At 43.4% G+C, this 20,599-nt stretch overlaps 1 protein-coding gene across 2 annotated transcripts in view; it reads right to left on the bottom strand.

Moving 5' to 3' along the window:
- The window catches only part of CEMIP (cell migration inducing hyaluronidase 1), a 114,775-nt gene that overhangs the window by 17,506 nt on the left and 76,670 nt on the right, over nucleotides 1–20,599 (bottom strand). For both annotated transcript variants that reach the window (XM_030497052.1, XM_030497054.1), the window contains exons 12-17: nucleotides 13,446–13,621; nucleotides 12,656–12,865; nucleotides 7,667–7,872; nucleotides 4,353–4,422; nucleotides 3,363–3,491; nucleotides 2,700–2,785 (exon numbers count right to left, since the gene is read on the bottom strand). In XM_030497052.1, the coding sequence (XP_030352912.1) occupies nucleotides 2,700–2,785; nucleotides 3,363–3,491; nucleotides 4,353–4,422; nucleotides 7,667–7,872; nucleotides 12,656–12,865; nucleotides 13,446–13,621 (877 nt within the window). The remainder of the gene's footprint in view (nucleotides 1–2,699; nucleotides 2,786–3,362; nucleotides 3,492–4,352; nucleotides 4,423–7,666; nucleotides 7,873–12,655; nucleotides 12,866–13,445; nucleotides 13,622–20,599) is intronic.

The raw sequence follows: 20,599 nt of genomic DNA, 5'->3' as shown, positions 1-20,599 counted from the left end.
ACCAGAAGGAGAGAAGAAGGGTTGGCAAGGGAAGGGAGCCTTGCTCGGTGCACGGCCCAACTAAACATCTGGTTTATGCTAACTCTGGAGCAGCTCTGGGACAACGGTCCATCCAAGTAGCGTGTCTAGCCCAGCAGTGATGGCCAGACCCAACTGCCAAGGGAAGGACGGTCCAGGCGAGGCAGTTGTAAAGACCCGCTCCAAGTTTCCTTTCACCTTTCCATTATTGTATTGCTCATATATTGCTGAAAGCATGGAAAGTTTACTATTGCTCTCAAAAGTCTAAGTTTTTTTTTTAATCCCTGTTATCCTTTAGCATATTCCTGTTATTTATAAAAATATCCTTTTGTTTTCCCTTTTGAGCATTCTTATCTCCTAACCTTGGCTGTACTGTGGCAACGAATACCACTGCCAAATTTTCCTTGCAGTGGAAAGGAATTCAAACATCAGGAGCATACGTCCTTCACTATTCCCACTATACATTACCCAGGACACACATACAAGATTTATTAACTCTGAAGTTCTCAAGTATGATGAAATATTGGCCTGATGTAGGAAAAAAAGCAGACACAAGTGGAAACTGCAGCAATGCGTGCCCTCAGCTGCTGCCTGTCAGCCACTGCTCGGGCCACAGGTTCTGAGCAAGGGTCTGGCTCACTATGGTGATGCTGAGCTCAGATGTCTGAGCTCAGCACGTCCTGAGGCACAGCTCTCCCTTTTGCGACTGAAGGAGCATCTTCCATCATACTACATAGCTTAGAAAACCTGACAGATGAGTATCCAACTCAGTGCCAGGAGCGGATGGTCCAGAGATTAAAATTCATGCCTCACCAATGAGTAGCAAGGCCAAGCTGTCAGATCACTAACAGATATTCAATAGCACTTTGCTTTGCTTAATAAGCCATCATATCAATCTAAAACTGAGCATCAGGCTGATAGTGTTCCAGTAAATGAATATTGCTTTGGCAGTTTCATCACTGTGAATTTGCTTTCAGAGAAAGATTTAGTATCAGCCCTTGTGAATTCCCCAGACATTGTTAAATACAGATATTTTGAGATGTATTCCAGTTTCATTCACATCCATGTATAACTGGAGGAACACTACAGGGTACAGAATTTGATGCAGACATTTAATACAGAATGCAGAATAATCTCTCCAACTCCGTAACTGTCCAGCCAACCTCCAAGTTTGCCCCAGCCAGTGCAGCTATAATCATTTATTCAGTCTTCCAGTCTTGACACATGAAAAGTGGAAAACGATATAAATAATCTAAGATGCAGTGTGTGCTGGTGGGTAATCCCTGAGCATAAACATGACTGCATTATGAATTGCTTGGCTTCCCAGGGTCATTCCTGCCCTTGTATGGCAAGGGACAAATTGCCTTTTGTAATCACTCACTGTGCCTGTGGCAGAAGGCAGTTTCCCAAGCTATATGGAAAAGCAGCATCAGGCTCCCAAGAGAATTTAGAGGGCCTTGCAGAGCTGGCTGCTCTTAATAAGTTATTTTTTTAGCAGTTACTTTTATAATTGAATTAACAATTTGAACTAATTGAGCATTAACATAATGTAAATACTATTCACTTTGAACACCTTTTAGCACAGGGGTGATGTGCCCTGATCATGGAACAACTGATATCTGAGCTGCTGGCTGGGTTCTCCTGGGGAGGAGGACTGATCCCACCACTGCAGTGCTTGCTCAGTGCATGACTACAGCAATCTGGGTAACCCACACCCCAGAGATGGAAAAGAGGAAAGGAAAAAGCTGCCATTCTCCCCAGCTGAACAGTGGTTTTCAGCGGGTTTCTCTTCCCTACGTGGTTTCTTCTGTCAAGAAACCCAGTTGTGGGGGAATGCAGGTTGGGTGCAACTGGAGGTTATTGGTCTGCCAGGAAAGAAAACTATGAAACTTGAGAATATTAAAGTCCTTTTCTCTCCCTGGAATTGGCAACTAAGTTAAAAGCCAGAGACAACCTCTAATGAGATAAAAGGGTGCAAGTGCAGTCCTTATGCTATTACACTTGCCCACAAGAAGCCCTCTGCTTCCATCAGTCTCCTCCCTGGGGTCAGCTTCAGGGGAGGAGGGGGGATTCTCAGAAGCCACTGGACCATGGTAGGTCTGCTGATATGATACACTCTATAGAGAGGATTCCAATATTTCTAAATGACCCCATAATGCCACACAGAAGCCGTGAACAGCACCAGGGATGAAGCATCGCTCTGTGTTTTTAACTATAATTATTATTGCAGTGGCAGACTTGGAACTAGACAGAAATTTGAAATCAAAGTGTGAGCTGCATCACATAAGCACTCCCTGTTCAAGCAGGTCCTAAAAGAATAAAGAAAATCAACACCATTCCCAGGAAATACTTTAATTTCTTATTCCTAGAAGTTCTTGCAGCAAGTTCTGTCCCAGCAGGACGAAAGTCAATGGAACACCCTAGAGCAGATGTAACATCCACGCCAGCTCAGCCAGAGCTAAAGAGCAAGGACAAACTGGAAGCATGTGGATGCTGCAGGTTCCTTAGGAATGGGAATGGAGAAAATCAAGTTAGAAAGTGGTAAATCTAAGTGAAGACCTTTCCTGAATAAGAATAGGCATTGCCATGATTCTTGTCAGCTTTCCTGGGGGCAATTTCACAGCTTTCAGTCAGTGCTATAGAGAAGCCTTTTCCAAACCAAACTGTGCAAAACACTTTACCTTCCAGAAATCAGTGTCAGGATAGGTCTCTTGTCCTTGGCGGAGGCTGGAGTAGTTTTAACACCATTATCGATGATCATTCCAGCCTAAAAGAGAAATGCAATATTACAGTATATTTATATATTCTACAGTTCTTTCCATCTCCAGGCTCTACCTCCAATTGTTCTAAACTGAAGTCACTCTCATGAGCCTAATAACTGCTTCTGGAGCTTAAAGCACTCCATAACAGTACCACACAGCCCCACAACATGGCATGCTATGGGTAAATAACTAAAGTGAAGGCAATTAGACACAGTGGCCTGTATTTATCCCTCCAGAAGCTGTTCAGTTAATTGCTAACATTGGCAGTTGAGGTCTATAATTAGACAAGCTGCCAATAGATGCTCCTGGAGGCACTATTTTAGGAGTACAGAAGCAGAGGAGCAGCCTGAGCAGAGGGAAGAACCTCTTTGAATGCCCAAGAGCCAAGTGAAGCGGGTGCTGGCCGACTCTGAGAGCTTCAGCGCCAGCACACAAGCTGCTTTATCTGCAGACACAAACAAGCCTGCAGTAACTTTCAGTGAAACAGAAAGCACAAGCATTAATAGCTTGCAGACCCAAAGAGCTGAAGCGAGAAGATGGTGTTTATTTCGAGGGCAGTGTTCCCATTGCGTGCAGACTCACCCGGTAGTTGGAATGTGCGCGATTGTTGGAGAATTTCCCCATCGGCATGTGCTCCGAGTAGCCAGGGGAATACATGCCCGCTGAGGGCCCTGTCGGCACGTGGTGCAGAACAAACCAAAAGCCTGTTTCCTGAGAAAGAGAATGGACATTTGAGACTTTGCTTGAACTTCTTTGCTGGTCTACATTAGCCCAAGGATTTGTCAGTCAAGCCACAAGACGCAAGCCAGAAGATATCAGGACAAATCACAGCTAGCAGCATTGACCTGTATAACTATATGCAGCAAAGAGTTTGACATGCACATAAATTCACATTCACAGTCCCACATCTTCAAGAGGCCTTAAGCTTTGACATCTATATTGAAGCTATAAGCGAGACTTTTGAAATCCTTAACACATGCGCACACACACACACACACACACTGATGTCCTCCTATCACTGCATAGGATCTTAAAAAATCAGATAATTTTTATTTAGTTGCCTAAAAATGTATCTAGAAGCCTGAATCCAGGTATTCGGGTTTGTAAGCTTTGGAAAAATCACCTCTCTTTGTTTAAGGCTTAGTTTGCTTGTTTATTTGTCTTAGTAGGAAAACAAAGGCTCCTGATGTGACCAAGAATTCCTGTGGAATTACCATTAGTGCTGACTGACATTTCAGGGCACCATTACCGTACTGCCATCAGCAAAATCATTGCCAAAGACTTCACTGGGATTCCACAGTCACATTTATTTCATTTATTCAGGCTGCACACTGTGCAAAGGCTGGGAACTTTTGTTAAAGCCATCCAGCTCTAGAAACAGCAAGTGACAAGAAGTATGGAGCAAAAGGAGAAGTGTTGTTTTTTACTGCAGGCACCAGCCACATTAATATATGTCTCAATTGAGCAGTTTCAAAAATGCCTGTGTCACAGAAGCAGGTTTTATTCCAACAAGAGCTTTGCAGGGCTGTAACCGGTCTGGGTTGTTACCAAATAAGAAACTTCTGCACTCACTTCAGATCCAGCAGCCGCACAGTTTATCAGGTTGTTGTGCGGGTTGGCTATCCAGAAGGTGGATACGGCACTGCAGGTCAGGAAAACAAAACATAACATAAAGATGACACTTTGAGCACACACCAGAGTCACTGATCAACTCCCCTTGTACAGGACAGATACCTCCTCAGATAAGAGGTCCTGCCTGTGGGTCAAAGGGAATGTTGTTTTTCCTTTCTCTTCTCATACCATGTATCCTCCGCAGTTTGACAGAGAGCATGGCCTTATCTTTTAAAACCCAGAGCATTAAATGAGGAATTTCAACTGCAATTCCAATCCTGCTATGAAGCTGTCAGATGTCAATCATGTTTTATGATAAGGTAAATATGTTGTTGCACAAGTCACAGAAAGAACTTTGCCCTCAAATAAGCCCTCAGAAACTCCTTTAATCAAGGGACCCAACCAATTGCCTCTTAAAGGCTTTCCAAGTGCAACCCAGTACCTGACTTTTCCTGAGCTGCTGTGATTCATTAACTTTATTTACCACCCTCCTATGCATTGCTTTTGGAACAAAAAGACTCAAGTTTGTCTAATGCACATAAAAGACTCTTAATGTAAAGATTCCCATCAAGGACGAAAGATCAATCCATCAATGTCCATCCTGTGACATACAGCGTTCGTTAACCGACAGGCACATGAACTCCAGGAGGAGAACAGCCAGCACTTACAACCAGCAGGCTGGCTCCCTGAATGTCCTGGGTGAGATTTGTCCTCCTGCAGCGGATGAACCAAAGCAACCCACACGTCTGTTTTAACCTTGCTATGAAAGACTTCATGGGAGCTTTAGGCCAACTGATTTTGCTGGCCTAAGATGAAGTTGTGTTTGTGTGATTTTATTATGAAAACATAGCAAATTTTTTCTATTTTTGGCATGCAACTGGCCTAGAAAGAAACAATTTGAGATTATTTATAGACTACCTCCTGCTGCGTAGGCAAGGGCATGGACATATTTCCACAATGACCTGTCTTTCAGCCCAATCCTGCTCCCCAGAGCCATGTGGATCGAGCAGGTTACTGTGTCATTTGGCGCAATCCTATAGTCTTAATTTCTGCCAGTGGCTTCCTTTCTGCCTCTTCCAAGCTGACAGGGCTGCAGCCGGTGCTCATCCATCATCCGTGCACTGGGTGCCCTGGCTGCTGCACCACGGATAGTGTTAGTTTACTCATGCACTTGCATGAGCTCAGTGCAAAACAAGCTATTTTTCTGATCAGACCTCAAATTCCTTTAAATAGCAAGACATGGCAGATCAAAGTACTGTAGGACCTTTTCATTAGACCTCTGCCTATCATTCATTTTTCATGTAACAGTCTTCAAGATGACACAAAATCTCTCCCTCTGACTATTAAACGGATTATCAGTGGAAAATGAACACAGTGGCCAATTAACTCTTGTTTTATGAATGGAGACGTTAAGTGTAATTTATAAACAAACACAGATGTGAAAAAGAGCATTGCATGAATTCATCTCTTTCCTTTGCCAAACTACAAAGCTAAAAATATGTTTCTTTGGACAAAATCCCAGTTTGTTCTGAGGACAGAAGGGTGATACTGATACAGGCTCAGCAGATTGAGAGTATTTCCAAATAAAAGAAATCCCCCGAAGACATTTTGCTGTTAGGCATCAATCAGCTTCTAACTGTCTAATTTTCAGGATGGAAGTCTGGCTCCAAAGAATTTTTCACTAACTTTTTGTCCATCAGAAATTTAGCTCTTTAGGGGTTTGGGTGGTTTATGGAGAAAAAATTCCTGGAGAAAAATCTGGACTATGAGCAGAAGTGGTCCTGTCTCCCAGCAGCTTCAACACAGCACCAACGCTCTGGGGTCTCAAGACAAATCTTCACCGTCGAAGACCTCCCATTCTGTTGCACAGGGGTCTTGTCCTCAAGTTGATCCACCATCAATTTTAAACTCGTAAAGGCAAGTTTGATGTCCAGCTTTTAAAGGAAAACACTCTGAAAACAATGTGGTTCCACAGATCTGCTCCACACCATTTGCTATACCCCCTGGACTACAGCTGGGGATCTGCTTGCCTAGCTGCTAAGCACACAGGTTTTACTGTAAGAGTTTAGTGGTCTCCCAAGAAGAGTCGGGGAGATGTGGGAAGAAAAAGAAACCTAATTAATTGCCTGATATGGATCAAAATGAGTAGGCTCCCTGAGCAGCTATTAATTAGCAATGAATAATGTTCCAAGTTGTGCACCTTGATTTTTGGGCAGAAAACCAGCTGGAAAATCATGGAAAGAAGGGCTAGAATGGCCTTCAGGAGCTCAGTGAGTCTATACCCCACCTTATGACAGGGTCATCTACAACTACAGTTTTTGTGACTGGCATTCTCTAACCTGTGCTTAAAAATTACTGCTAATGAAGAACCCATTAATTCCTCTAAAAGAATTCTAATGCTTAACTGTGTGGCCAAGCTGGTTGTTTTTTCTTCTGTGTTTCACCTGATTTTTTTTCTACAAGGCAACAGAACTGCAAAAAGAACTTGTAAAATCCCTTCTTATTGCAAATGCTTCTATAATCCTCATCTAAACTTCAGCTGGCAGATCTGCAAGGATGCTTAGAGGAAAGGATCTTGAAAAAAGGAAGATGAAAGGCATTTAGCATTTTTCAAGCTTAATACAGTGTTTGTGGCAAACAGAAGTTTTGAGAAGCTCTCACGGACACATTTTAATGAGCTCATGTATAGACAAACTATTAGAGATCCAATGGGTGTATACAGTCTTTGATCTTTTATTAAATTCCAATTCTGTGCTAAACTGCATTTATTACATCATCTTGGCTTCACTCCACAGTTGGACAGACTGTGCCATATGAATGTGTAACACCACTGCTGTAGCATTAAACAGGAGCCATTCTTCACAAATAATGACTTCTGAATTAACAGCAGTATTTTTCAAAATCAGCTACCATTTGAGATGAGCACAAATGTGAGAACTCAGCCCACTCTGAACTCAACAACTTTTTGCTGAGTCGTTGGGATCAAGTGTCCATAAGGCACATGGCATCACCAAGTCCTTTGAAAAAGATTTTCAATATCTGAGGTAGGAACACTCTCAATTGACTTTATAGTAAAAATGAAAATTACACCCTAGGTGTGTAGGCATCTGAATGGCACAAGTATAAAGATCGCAAACAGAGTGCTCTCCCAACCTTTGGGACATGCAGCCCAGACCTCTGCAGATGAGGACCACATAATCAAATACACATAATGCCATCTTTTATGGCTAAAACCTGCAAAGAATAGAAAGAAGAAAAAGAAGGCTCCCACTCACCTACAGTCCTGCCTGGGTTTAGGGATGTACCCTGGGTAAGCACCCTCTGTGATCAGCTTGCACATCCTGCTGTCTCGGTCAGAGGGGAGCAGAGTGCTAGGTTTAACAAGCAGCCCCAGGCAGTGATCAAATGTGTTGCGCTCTTCTGGTCCATCCTCCGTAAAGAAGCAATGGCCCAGTGCATCATAACCCACAGCATCCTTCACCTGCATGTATAAAACAAAGGTCAGTGTTCAGGTTTCATGCTTCAGCCACTGCATAATAATAAGAAACTTTACAGCAATGGCACATAGGAACTGCAGTACCCTCTTGAACTCAGGGTGTATAAGGAAAACCAAAAGCAAGATCACCCTCTGCTCTTAAGAGCTTATAGTCTAAGCAATAATTCCAACACATAATTAGAATTTGTCATCACCTAGGAAATGCTCATTCCATTCTTATGTTTGCCTGTGAAATCAGAGACTGCCTTAGCATGACGCTGGAAAAAACACAGGGTGGGGGGTGAATGGAGGACATTAGATGTTCAAATCACATCTGGGCTCATTCATCTTCATGTGGAGTTACATGGGCAGCACATAAAGTGCATTTAAAAAATGCAGCTGAGCTGAAAAAATATTTTTTCAGGCTATCACAAAGGTGGCAGGTTGTTTTCCAGACAGGCTGGTTTGTTTTAGGTTTGACCTGATCCTTTTCTCCAACTTGTTGACAGAAGCTTTACTTGACCCTGAGACAAATCAGCTGGTGTTAATGCTGCTCTGGTTTTGGTTTGAATGTTGTTAACATTGAGACACTGTTGGGCAGAACAATACCCATCACACCACTGAAAGATCTGAGAAAACAATTTCAGGAGCAGATATGTGAATTCAAAGCATACGGCTAGGACTGGCTGGGAAACAACAGCCCTTGGACATACCGTGTCCAGCAAGTCAGTTAGTGAATATGTCTGGGATATGGAAAATTAATTTCTGGTCTCCACTGGCCAGGTGAATGGCTGGCACTCCTTGCTCTTCCCATCAGCAATCACCTGTCAACCACCTTGGACTTAGGAAACCTTCCTGGTAAAGGCTAGCCTGACCCCCATGTGTTCCTACAAGTGCTTCTGATGAAACAACTACTAAGGGGTAAAAGACAATCTTAAACTGGATAGAAGACCTATTCTTTACCGTGTCATTGTAAGACCTGGGTGCTCAAGTGCCTGAATCACCTTTGTAAACTGGCCTGAGACTCCTGAGTCATCTTCATGCCTCATTCTCAAGGCAAGGAGCACCAATTTCAAATAAAATCCCAGGACTAGTGTTGAAATGATTACAAATATGTTTTCACATAAGAAGGAACACTTTGCTTGCCAAATCTATTACAAGCTTACATCTGCACACACATCTATTATGTATCATCCATGCTCCAGTGTAAATACTCAAATCTCTGAATATGAGTCATCACAGTAAATTAAACACAGCTAAAATGACCTGCAAAGTGGTGCATTCCTTTAAGCTATCTCACTGAAAGTTACTGCTAACTTCACTGATCTAATTAGATGATAACTTTTGCAAGGTTTAGGCTTTTTTATTTAGGTGTAAAACGTATGGACTAGACCGAACTGTCCCTTCTTGGACAAATGAGCTGTCCCAGCCCTGTAATGATAAAGGTTTACAGGATAGAAGAACATTTCAGGAGAGTGAGCTATCTTCAGAGGAAGTTTTCCAACATGTAGAGGAAGTCTTTTAAGCACACAGATGTCAGAATTGCACAGAAACTGCCACCGAAACCAATTAGCTTCCTCTCACATAACAGTAATACTGGAAAGACACGTAAGTAATGGTGCTGTGACATCCAGATGATGGAAACAGTTTCCCTAGAGAAATGTTATCCACTTTATATGGCCATTTATCTTTCCAGCCAGCACAGCACTGCACCAGGAGTGGGACATGAAAACCTGTAGTGACCAAACTTGAGCCCACCTCTGTGTGAGTAACACTGCAGGGGAACGCATCTCCTGGTACAGTGAGAGGAGTGAAGCAGAGAGAGAGGCACGCACTGGTAGAGGGGCTCAGAGCCAGCAAATGCCCAGTGTTCTCCTACCTCATTCTTGAAAGCCCACAGAACAACATGGAGTTATCAGCCAGGGACCTGGTCCCTAATGCATTTGTCACTCTCCCTTTGATAAATTACTTTCCCCGTCTCTCATCTCTCAGTCAGCTCTGTCTTACTTTCCTGTGCGTGTTCTCATGCACAAGCCCACTACTGAAATGTTTGGATAGCAAATGAGATGCTTGTTCCAAAATCACATTTCAAATGGATCTAATTTTTCTAACCTTCCTAATAGTCCATAATCTTACTTTAACCATGAGTGATTTATGGCCAGATAATGCCCATTCGGTAAAACATTTGCTGTGTAGTATAACTGGATTAATAACAACAGATACCACTGAAGCAGTTAGACAACACAACCTCATATTCCATGAAGTACACCTCTCCCCTGAATTCTGCCAGACTGTTTTTTTGACCTCCACTTAATTTCCCTCCCCAATGGCTGTTTCTATTTTCTCTTGCACACTGGGATCCAGTGGAGAGAGTGGGAATCAGAGCAAAGTTTCATCCCTGGGATTGCAGTGGCGTAACTAGATGGCTTTATGGCCAATATATTAAAGAAAACATGGGGTAATTATTGCATTTTCAAACAATAATTATGGTGAGAAAAGCATTTCTACAGATTTGTTTCCAGAAGGGCCCTCTGTGCCTTCCACTGAATATGAATTTGCAGACAAGTGCAGAATAGCCCATCAATGGAAGTGAGCTAACGTTGAGATAGTGACTTTTAGCACACTGTACAGACCTACAGGAAAACATTTCTGTCATCAAGAATAACTGGACAGTGTTTTCTGTTAGTGTTTTCAGTATAAATATCTCTGAAGCAACACGAGAAAAGTGACAGCAAAGGAAGCAGGGAAGCTTGTATGCAAATTACCAGCCTGCTTTAATAACAGTTAAAAATAACTGATGCCCCTCTCCCATTTATTAAAGCATTTGCACAGGTACTCAACCACAGCCCTGCAATAAGCCCCTCTGAAACCAATGGTTTCATGTTAAGGACATCAAGTGCTGTGCTATGATGAGATTTAATAGCCCAGCTAGATTTTTTTGTATAGCTATTTCCAAAGTGTGGTTTGTGCACATCATCAAGGTAAATATTCCCTCAGCGAAGTATGCTTTGGTTCTGCCTGACCTCAGAGGGAATCAATGTTACCTGCGAAAGATAGAGCTTGTCTGTTTGCACAAATGGTGCTCATGCGTGTAGAAACAGGTAGTACTGCCCAAGTAAGAAGATAATAGGCAGCTAGGAAATGTACAGAATAACTATTGTAATCATCAGAGACCAATGTGGGTGTCTGTGAATATATCTGGGGCAGAAGGAAGAGGAAAGGAAGGAAATTAGAGTCAGAAGGTGGATGAGGAGATTGTGGTGGGATCACCTGATGAACAGAGACATGGAGCTGCTAACCGCATGTGTCTATCATGGAGCAATGAAACAATATTTAAGTGATGCAACCTTTGGAGCACATCTTCTGTGATGCAACTGAAAAAACTTGTTCGGGTTGCTTTATTCCACTGGGGCTTTCTTTTCAACTATCAGAAATAATCATACAGTTAAAGTAATATAAAAAACCCCAAAGAGGTAAAGTATTATGAGTACAGTTTAGTATTCACACATTTTGGTAAACCATAATCCACAGGGATTCAATTCTTGACTAATGTTTCAGATTATATGTCCCAAATTTTAAGATTTTTCTTGGGTGCCTTTTTATGGAGGCAAAGCATAGTCATTTAGGGAATTGTGGCTGTGGAGTAACAGCAGGAGGATCAAGCTGCTTTCATCACCTACATCAGCCTGTCTAAATTTCATCATGCCACCTTGGCTGGAAAAGCCTGAGCACATGGATCCCTAGCCCATGAATCCTCCATGGCACAGTTATCACTTAGAGAAAGCACACGAGACAGAACTATTTCCAAATACTCCCTATGAACCCGTCCGTCTGACGGATAAGAAAAATGCCAGGCTCTGTATTTGGTTTGGCAAGTATTAATCAATAGAGAATGAAGATCTCACATTAGATCCAGAAGCAGGGCTTTAGCTGGTCTGCAGCTCACCAACAGCTGTGCAACCTCTGTGCAGCCAGAGCATGTGTTTATGGTGTCATTAGCAATAGCCCATGATGGTGTGACAAATGAATCATGCAATGTTGCCCTTCCACCCTGCACATTAATTGCATACGAAGCCCCTGTACTGGCGACATCGAATTGGGAAGATGCCATATGTCCCTGAATGCCTTATGTAATTCATATGGTGGAATACCTTTTTTCTTTAGAAGCTGTGTTCACTTGCTAGGTTTTTAGGATCGTGTTGTAAACTTAGAAGGATAAAGGTCAAAACAAAACCTCAGCTTCATAAATAGCAGATAAAAAGCTGCTGTGCTTCTGGAGCTGCAATTTCAATGCCCTCTCTCCAACTTCAGTGCATTTTAGTTATGCCTGTGACTTTCCCTTCCAATGGATTTCTTGCTTTGGAGGGCAACTCTGACAAATCAGAGCTCTGCGAGTGCTGGGTGTTATGAATAGAATTGCAAACACAAACCTTTATTACAGGAAAGATGAAGCACGCTTAAACCTTCTGATTATCATCTTTAAATAGCAAGCTCTCTGTCTATAGATAGATCCAACTACTCATTACAGAGGGGCTGGTCTGCAACATCACTGCACACAGACAAAAGCTCTGCCTGCTCTGAGTCACACACAGCCTACAGTGCCACACTGGCCTCCTCCTTTTGAATGCAGGTTGAAATACGCCTGGAATACATATCCACAGTGGGAAGAGGCAGACATGAGCTCAAACAATAAAACACATCATCCTGCAATAATTAAGCTGTAGTCATACTATGAGGAAATTTTTTAACTGGTGCTTAGATCTGTAAGATAGACATTGGGGCTTCTTACCAGTAAACCATTGGATCCATGGACTGTGATACAGCGGGAAAAGGTATGGTGGATGGAGACATCCTTCACATACGTCGGAGGATTGTAGCCTCCTTTCTCATCCACATCTCCAGCCATATGGAAATGAATTGGGTAATGTCCCATTGTCTGCTGGCCCATATATTTCAGTTCCAGACCTTCAATATGGGTGGCCTTAAAACCAAGACCAATCTGGAGAACAACAGAACATCAGTCAAAAAACACGAAAGACCGTTGAAGGTAAGAAGGAGGGCGAATACAAGAATAGGAAGGGTTGCACTGTACCTGCCAGAACAATTTACCCTGTGGAAGGAAGTGTATGGCTGCAGGGTGAGGGAAAGAGGGTTACGATGGCTAAAGGGACCATGGTGTGATCTCCCCACTGCTGCAATGGCTACATTTAACTTAATTTTAGAAGGAAAACGACTTGTGTTTAATATTTTTCATGAGTTTCAGTCAGCAGGGCTCAAATCAAACTCCCAGGCTGAGCACCACCAGAATCTGGGGAAAACTGGGATTGGGATATGGAGACTGTATCTCAGGTGGGTTGAGCACCAGCCTGTCTGGCTGAGCAACGTCTGCAGGGGCATGAGGTGCACTTCAAAGCCAAAGGACAGGCAGCAGCAGTGGGGCTGATCTGAGGTACTGTGGGGAGAGGCTGTTTGCTCAGTGGCTGACATAAGGGATTTCTCCCTTCCTGCATCCTGGCTTCCTCGGTATGTGAAGGTGTGGCTGGGAGGAGGAAAGCGCAAGGAGAGGGCTCCAGCCTTACCTTGATGTGTCCCCCAAAGGTGTCGAAATCAAAGAAGGAGCATAACTTGCTGCTGTACTCATAGCACTGCCCCTCCATCTCACCCATCACCACAATGTTGCGGCTCAGCAGCCCCACTTCTGCCCTCATGTCAACACCATCAATCACTTCACCAATGTGGAGGTATGTTGCTTTTCCTAAAGGAACAAGATCCAGTTTCAGGGTTACTCTGACAATGCTGCTGGTTTCCCCTTGTGCTTCCTGTGGTGGGGTTGGTGTGATAACGAAAGGAGTAATTGATTGACTCCTTAAAGGAGAGAAGGCTGGAGCACAAGTATCACCCAAGGTCTTGCTGAGATACTTGCAACAGAGGAGGTGGGATGTTTTGGTTTAAAGTTGCTTCATTTACCCAGGGAGTTAAACCAACAGCCTGTCAGGCAAACCACATTTCCTACCTTGAAAAGGGACTGTAATCCAAAGTAAAAAGACCTCGAATGATCACAGCCAGCTGTGTATGAACATGTAGCACACAGAAAACTGATGATGTAGCTACTGAAAAGTCTAAATCCCCAAGGTTAGCACAGCACTTCCCATAGTGAAACAATGGGAGCTGCTCAGATCTCACAGCACCACTCACAGACGAGCATCAGACCGACCCTGCTAATGCCATGGATGTTAATTTAAGCAGGGAGAGGTCTGGGCAGAGACTCTTGTGGAAATTGAGGCTTGGGACACAACTGCAACCCCTCATCCAGCTTGTGGGCTGCAAAGCCTACCACTGCCTGCCCTCCTAAATCTCTTAATTTCAGATCCACCCGCATGTCTCCAACTTGCTTCACTCTGCCCTGCTGTAGTCGGAGTTGGTGGATCCTCCATCTGCCCCATGCTACACCTTGCTTTGCTAGGCCAAGTCACTCATACCATCCTCTGCACACACACCTGGCTCACGGAACAGTTAAAAGCACAGAAAGCTTTCCCTGGCCTGACCAAGAAGGGGTGAAGTCCAGGCAGTGTGGATGTCTAGAAAGCAAAATCATCTCTTTGCTGTAGTTTCATTCAAACATATTCATACTCCCTCCTTCCTTCCGTGGCTTTCTGCAGAGAATGCAGTTGGAAAAAGGTTCATCTTACTGACTACATTCTGTATTATTCCAGTAAAAATAAGTAATAAACTCTTTAAGTAAACACTGAACTTTAAGGAATGCTACACTTGCATGTATTTCATTTCAACGGAATCGTTCAAACCTGTAATTAGAAACAAATGGCAAGCCTGAAGCTTGGCTATTGCTGTGAAGCACTTTATGCTTAAGCAGAGGTGCCAAGTCAAGGGGGGGATTTTTGAACATTGAAACAGTTTTGTGTTTAACCAAAACATGATGCTTTGACTTTATAACAAAGATAAGCACACACCATTCATTCCCTCTTCTCCTGCAGCTGGGAGCAGTGCAGTTCAATGGTAATATTGGGATTTGGGAAGGGTGAGTGCTCTGCCTTGCTCCAAGAGCGCTGTGTTGTGGGACGGGGTTCACACCATTACATGTGCCCTCTGCCTCGGCACCTCCGCCTTCAAAGTTATGTGATTATGTGAAAGAACACTCTCTGCTAACTAGGGGAGTGGTGATGACAGAACATTTTGACACAGCTTTTTGGCTGCGGGGGAAGACAAGGCTCCTCCAAGCTCCCTGCTCAGCCCCAGAAATGAGGGGCTGCAAGGGGCCACGGTTTTGCTCCTCACCCATCTTGCAATCACCTCCCTAGAAAGTCCTGGTCTTCCCTGTGTTTCTGCCCTGAAGCCAGTGAGCCTCATTGGGTGTGTGGTCAAAACCAGACCCCAGACCATCCAAAAAGCAGCTTTGCTTCCCTTATTCACATGGGTTAAAAAAGCCACTGCCGTTGAGTGCCCTCCACATATTCAACGAGTCTGTTAAGGAGCATAGCCTCTTGTTATGAAACTGGTTTTAAGCTGTTATTTTTCAGTTTCCCCCCGAGCTGACCTTTCCTTGATTTACTGAAATGCAGGAAGACATTCAGATAATCATAAGAACACCCTACTGGAAGCCACATCTCTAGGATTTGTGGCAGTGAAATTGGATAGGCAGTTTTGTTATTCATGCACTGAGCTTTAGAATAATAAATGTCATGCTTGCATGTATTTAATTTAATCTAACACCAGTCCAGACATGCAAAATAGGGTAAGCACTGACAGGAATGTTAAATACAGACTAACCAATTTCTAAATATAACATCTTGGGCGCATGTTTTTCACTTTGTGCTTTTGCTGACTTGGCTTGTTTGGAGATAAAAGGAGAGATGGAAACCAATTCCCTTCCAACGTAAAAGTGGATTTTGAATAATAGCTCCTTTAACAGAGTTTTGAACAACAAACCTCTCCTCAAGGCAGCCAGAAATTCAAGCTCCCCATGACAATGGGGCTGTGCTCCTGAAACGGGTCATGGGAGACAGGCCCTGGCATGGGAGCCGTTAGGTGCTGTAAATGCTGCTGGGAAACAGCACTCCAGCAACGGGGACTTCCCATGGGGCTGAGAGTACCACGATGTGCATTTATAGACACGTGGCGCTTCCAATGAGCTGCTGGGGCATGTTTAGCGACGGGCATGAAAAAAAAACCCAACAAAAGAGGCTTCTCTGTGATGAGTTCAGGGAGTTCACATGGGGACAGGAGTGTCTCACTCTGCAGAGCCACAGACCTGAAGCCAGCACAGGGAGCCTTCCCAGAGAGCAGCCACGGTGTCTGAGAGCCTGAGCAGTGACAATGGGCAAGCTGAAGCCAGGGGTTTTCAAACCCCCACTGAAGTGTTTTGATACTAAAAAGGCAACACTGTGCTTTCAATGTGGGAGGAATGCGTCTGCTGCTTCAGCATCAAAGCCAATGGCTGTGATTGCCCAACAGCTAACAAACCCAGGGGTCACTGATTCACTGTGTCCTCCTTTGGGCTTGGTCTTGCTGCATCCGTCATGGGCAGATGTTGCCCTGCCAGCAAGCCAGGCTCGTGCCATGTTATAATCTAAACCCAACAAAGCCTTGCAGCGACGTGGATTACGTCTCTCTGTAACAGGCCTGTGTGATGGACTAGGGAAAATGCTCTGAGTTTGCTGCTTTATTTGTAATACCAGTGCCTCCAGGTGGCAATATGCAAATTCATGAGGAACAGCTTCTTTAATGTGTGGCCTTGCCTGGTAAAAATCTTGATTCAGAAAATACGAGCACATTTCCATGCTTATTACTCAAGACAGTGACAATTAAAGTCACCACTTGTTGGTAAGCACAAGGTAATTATTGAAAGAAAGTATGCATTAAAATAAACATAGATGATCCACTAATCAAGGGCATGCTTATGTTAACGAAGCAATTCAAAGCACTCTCTCCAAACTGTACAAAGCTCCAGGACAACATACCATATGAACCTAGCCATAAAACCTGGGTCTCAGGGCTTATCAAACCTAGGGAGGGTGGAGTTTTAAAACTATTTCAGCTGATACAGATGTGGACGTATGCTTAGCTCTGGCGAGTTACACAGATGTCTGACAACCCTCCCAGGCACACTTATGCATTCCTAAATGCCTTGGCTCTAAACGACAAACTGCTAAATCTCCCTTTCAGAAGCGAAACAGGCACTTGAAGGTCTGGCTTTGGTGAAGATAAAGTGGAGCTAAGATGTTCCTGGATTTTTTTCTCTAAAGAGTCTTTTGTTCATCTTTGGGCTCTCTAAGGCCAAGACCACCTCTCTCATGGTCTTTTAATGTTTCCTAAACAAGCGTTTTTAAAGGAAATGCTAATCACAAACTTGTCTGTTCAACCCATGTAACCAGTGACTGAATCCTTCAGGGCACCTTTCAAATCACTGCAATTCATTGTATATGCCAGCTCAGGCCTCTGTCAGATTTAGCATTTTTGCCAAACATTTTTCATCACTGGTGGTAATGCCCCTATTGCTTATATTTAATAACCAACAAATGTTCACACAGGCATCCTGTCAAATCCTCATTATTCTGAATTACCTTGATGAGCTTTGCTATTGCACCCCTAAGCCGCAAGCCTGTAATGCAACACAGCATGATCTGGGTGAGTTGACCAGCTTCTTGAGTCATGCAGTACAACCTGATGTCTTAACGAACAAATATTCATTGTATTCCTTTCACATGGAAAACTAAGTTTCCAGTAAAAAAAACCAAAAACAACCAAACATACAGCAGAAAGGGTGAAACTTTATAAGGAGTTCAGAGCTAACTAAGTCTTCTTGGGACAGTTTCCTGCTGGGTAACTCATCCAATTATAGCCCTCCATCGCTTTTCTCCTTCAAGATCCTGCATGGTATCCTGCAAAGGTTGGAAATACATCCTCCGTTGTAGGAGTGCGAAAGCCTTGATTTAACATGGATATTGTTAAGTGAATGATTAAATACTCTGTTGGATCAAAGCCTCTGTAGCTGTTTGGTTTCAAGGCTGAAACGAGTGGATCTTAACTGCTGCAGATTGGTGCAACAGGAAGATTGATGTGGACTGGGGAAAGTGCATCTGCTCATGCTGGCTTTAACTGAGCACTGAGAGGTCTCTTAGTGTTTTATCCCAATGGCAGTGTCACACTCTTTCCTAAGGCCACTCCTGTCCATCTCACACCCTCTTTCTGCAGCAGCTACTTGGCAATCTACTGACAGTCTTCTGTAAATGCTAGGTTTTCCCTCTCCAAACTTCCAGGTTTTTCCTCTTCTTATGCTGATATTTAAGTTCTTGCAGCTGGGATGGGAAGATTAGGCAGGTTTGGTGGACAAACAGATCAAATCCTTACTTAAATTAGGCCCAAACTCAACCCTTCTGAACCGCTGTGCCACCTTGAGTATGTTTCTGTCAACTCTGCTTCCAGGCAATATCCAGAGGTAGAAGAGCTCAGAAAGACTGTTTGAAAGGGCCATATCACAGTATTTCCTGCCCAGCCCTCAAGCACCAGGGTTGCCTTCAAAACAAAGAGCTTCTGGCAAGTTCCAGCCAAAATGATGCCAACTTCTAAACAGAACCCCCTAAATCTCTAAGAGTATCTGAATTTTGATAGCAGAGTAACTTCTCCCATCCTTATAGCACAAGATGAATGCCAACACAGGCTGTGAAGTTTAGACAGCTATGGATTTACATTTTTTATTCAAAGTTCTCTGCATGAACAAGATCACTGTAAACTCCATATCTCTCTAGTATTTGTAATCCAATAAGCAGGATTTAAGATATGTGTGCTTGTAATCATAGATTCACCAGTATGTGGGATAACTGGAGTAATTATGTGAGGCACAAACAGGTTTTTCATGCTTTATCAAAAGCATATAAGAGCACAAAAGAGCATTTCATCATTTTTGTTCCATGGTGAAACTTATCAGCATTAGTAGTAACTTCATACAGAGCAACCAAGATGAAGATAAGACTTGTTTCCCAGGGAAACTACACAAAATACTTGATCTTTCCTACAATCCAATTCTATCATAGCAACACAACCCTTCCTTCCTTCCTCCTCCCTCCCTCTGCCCTATACTGTTGTCCCTCCCCAAACCTTGTGAAGTTGGAAGATCAAACAGTTTTAATCTGTTCCCACAGAGAAAATAATCTAGGCACAAAAATGACAAGTGAAAAACAAAGGAGGCAAGTGGAGAAAAAAAGTTCCATTTCAGTGAGCGGCCATTTGATGGGGAGCAGGACCTGCAGAGCTGAATCCTCATGCAAACCAGGCTTACTCATGGGAGCCACAGTTTTGACATCAGTGTAATTACTCCAGTGAAGGAGGGCACAAGGTCAGTGCCTGGGTGCCCTCCACCACTTTCTATGCCGAGATTTGCAGAAGTCCACAGTTAGACAACTAAATCCTACTAAAACCTGACGGCAATTCAGTATTAACGCTCTTAAGCTGTTTTGAAAAGACCAGCCTCTAATCAATCCATTCCTAGAATGTAGAGAAACTGTAAGTTTTCAGCAGAAAGTCTCAAATATAAATAGGACATGAGCTAATGAATGAGTTTGATTCAGTTGGCACAATACGCTAAACTGTGTCTATTAAAATATTACTAAATGATGAGAGCATCAATTATAATCAAACCTTAGTATGCCAAGTGGGTGCAACACCAAATTGTCTGTCTGCAAAGCAGGGGTTTTCTGCCTTTTTTAAAACAGAGACTCTTAAGTAGTTCAGATCTGACATTTAAGTTTTGTTAAAAAAAAAAGGGGGGGGGAAGAGAAAAGATTAAAAGGAAATAAATCATCATGGGTAGGAATGATTTTATCATTTGCCTTTCAAAGGGCAGACTTCTGGAGTTTTCAGCTCTTAAACTAAAACTCTTAGAGAAAATAAAGACGCCACTTACTACAAATTACATTCCTCTGAGACCCCACATATAAATGCATCTGTGTGAAAGTCTTTTCTCAAAAGGAGCAAAGCGTATCTCACATAGTAAAAGGCAAGCATTTATGTTGAACATCTGCATGCAATTAAGAGCCTAAGGCAGCCATAAGAAGCACAGGTTGTGCAGGGGCTGCTCACCTATGCTAAGGCTAGAAGCAAGCCCACTGCTTTTGCCAGCTCTTTTTTTGTGCTGGCTCTATGTTGGCCGATCCCCCTTAACACAGTGGATGATGAGACACTGGGACAAATAAAGCCCTATCAAAAGAAGTGTGACCAGCAGGTCAAAGGAGGTGATCCTGCCCCTCTACTCTGCTCTTGTGAGACCCCACGTGGAGCACTGTGTACAGTTCTCGAGTCCCCAACATAAGAAGGACATGAAGCTGTTGAAGCAAGTCCAGAGGAGGCCACGAGGATGATAAAGGGGCTTGAGCACCTTCCATATGAAGACAGCCTGAGAAAGTTGGGGCTGTTCAGCCTGGAGAAGAGAAGGCTGCGTGGAGACCTTAAACGTGTTCAAACTTAAACAAGGAGATTTAAGTTAGATATAAGGAAGAAATTCTTTACTGTGAGGGTAGTGAGGCACAGGAACAGGCTGCCCAAGCAAGTTGTGAATGCTCCATCCCCGACAGTGCACAAGGCCAGGTTGGACGGGGCCTTGAGCAACCTGGTCTAGGGTGAGGTGTCCCTGCCCATGGCAAGCCGTTGGAACTAGATGATCTTAAGGTCCTTTCCAACCCAAACCATTCTGTGATTCTATGATTTAAAAGAAGTCTCACAG

The sequence above is a fragment of the Strigops habroptila genome, chromosome 9, assembly GCF_004027225.2.
Source record: "Strigops habroptila isolate Jane chromosome 9, bStrHab1.2.pri, whole genome shotgun sequence".
Lineage (NCBI taxonomy): Eukaryota > Metazoa > Chordata > Aves > Psittaciformes > Psittacidae > Strigops > Strigops habroptila.
Note: the sequence above shows the minus strand (reverse complement) of the source record. Positions and strands in the feature narration are given on the sequence as shown.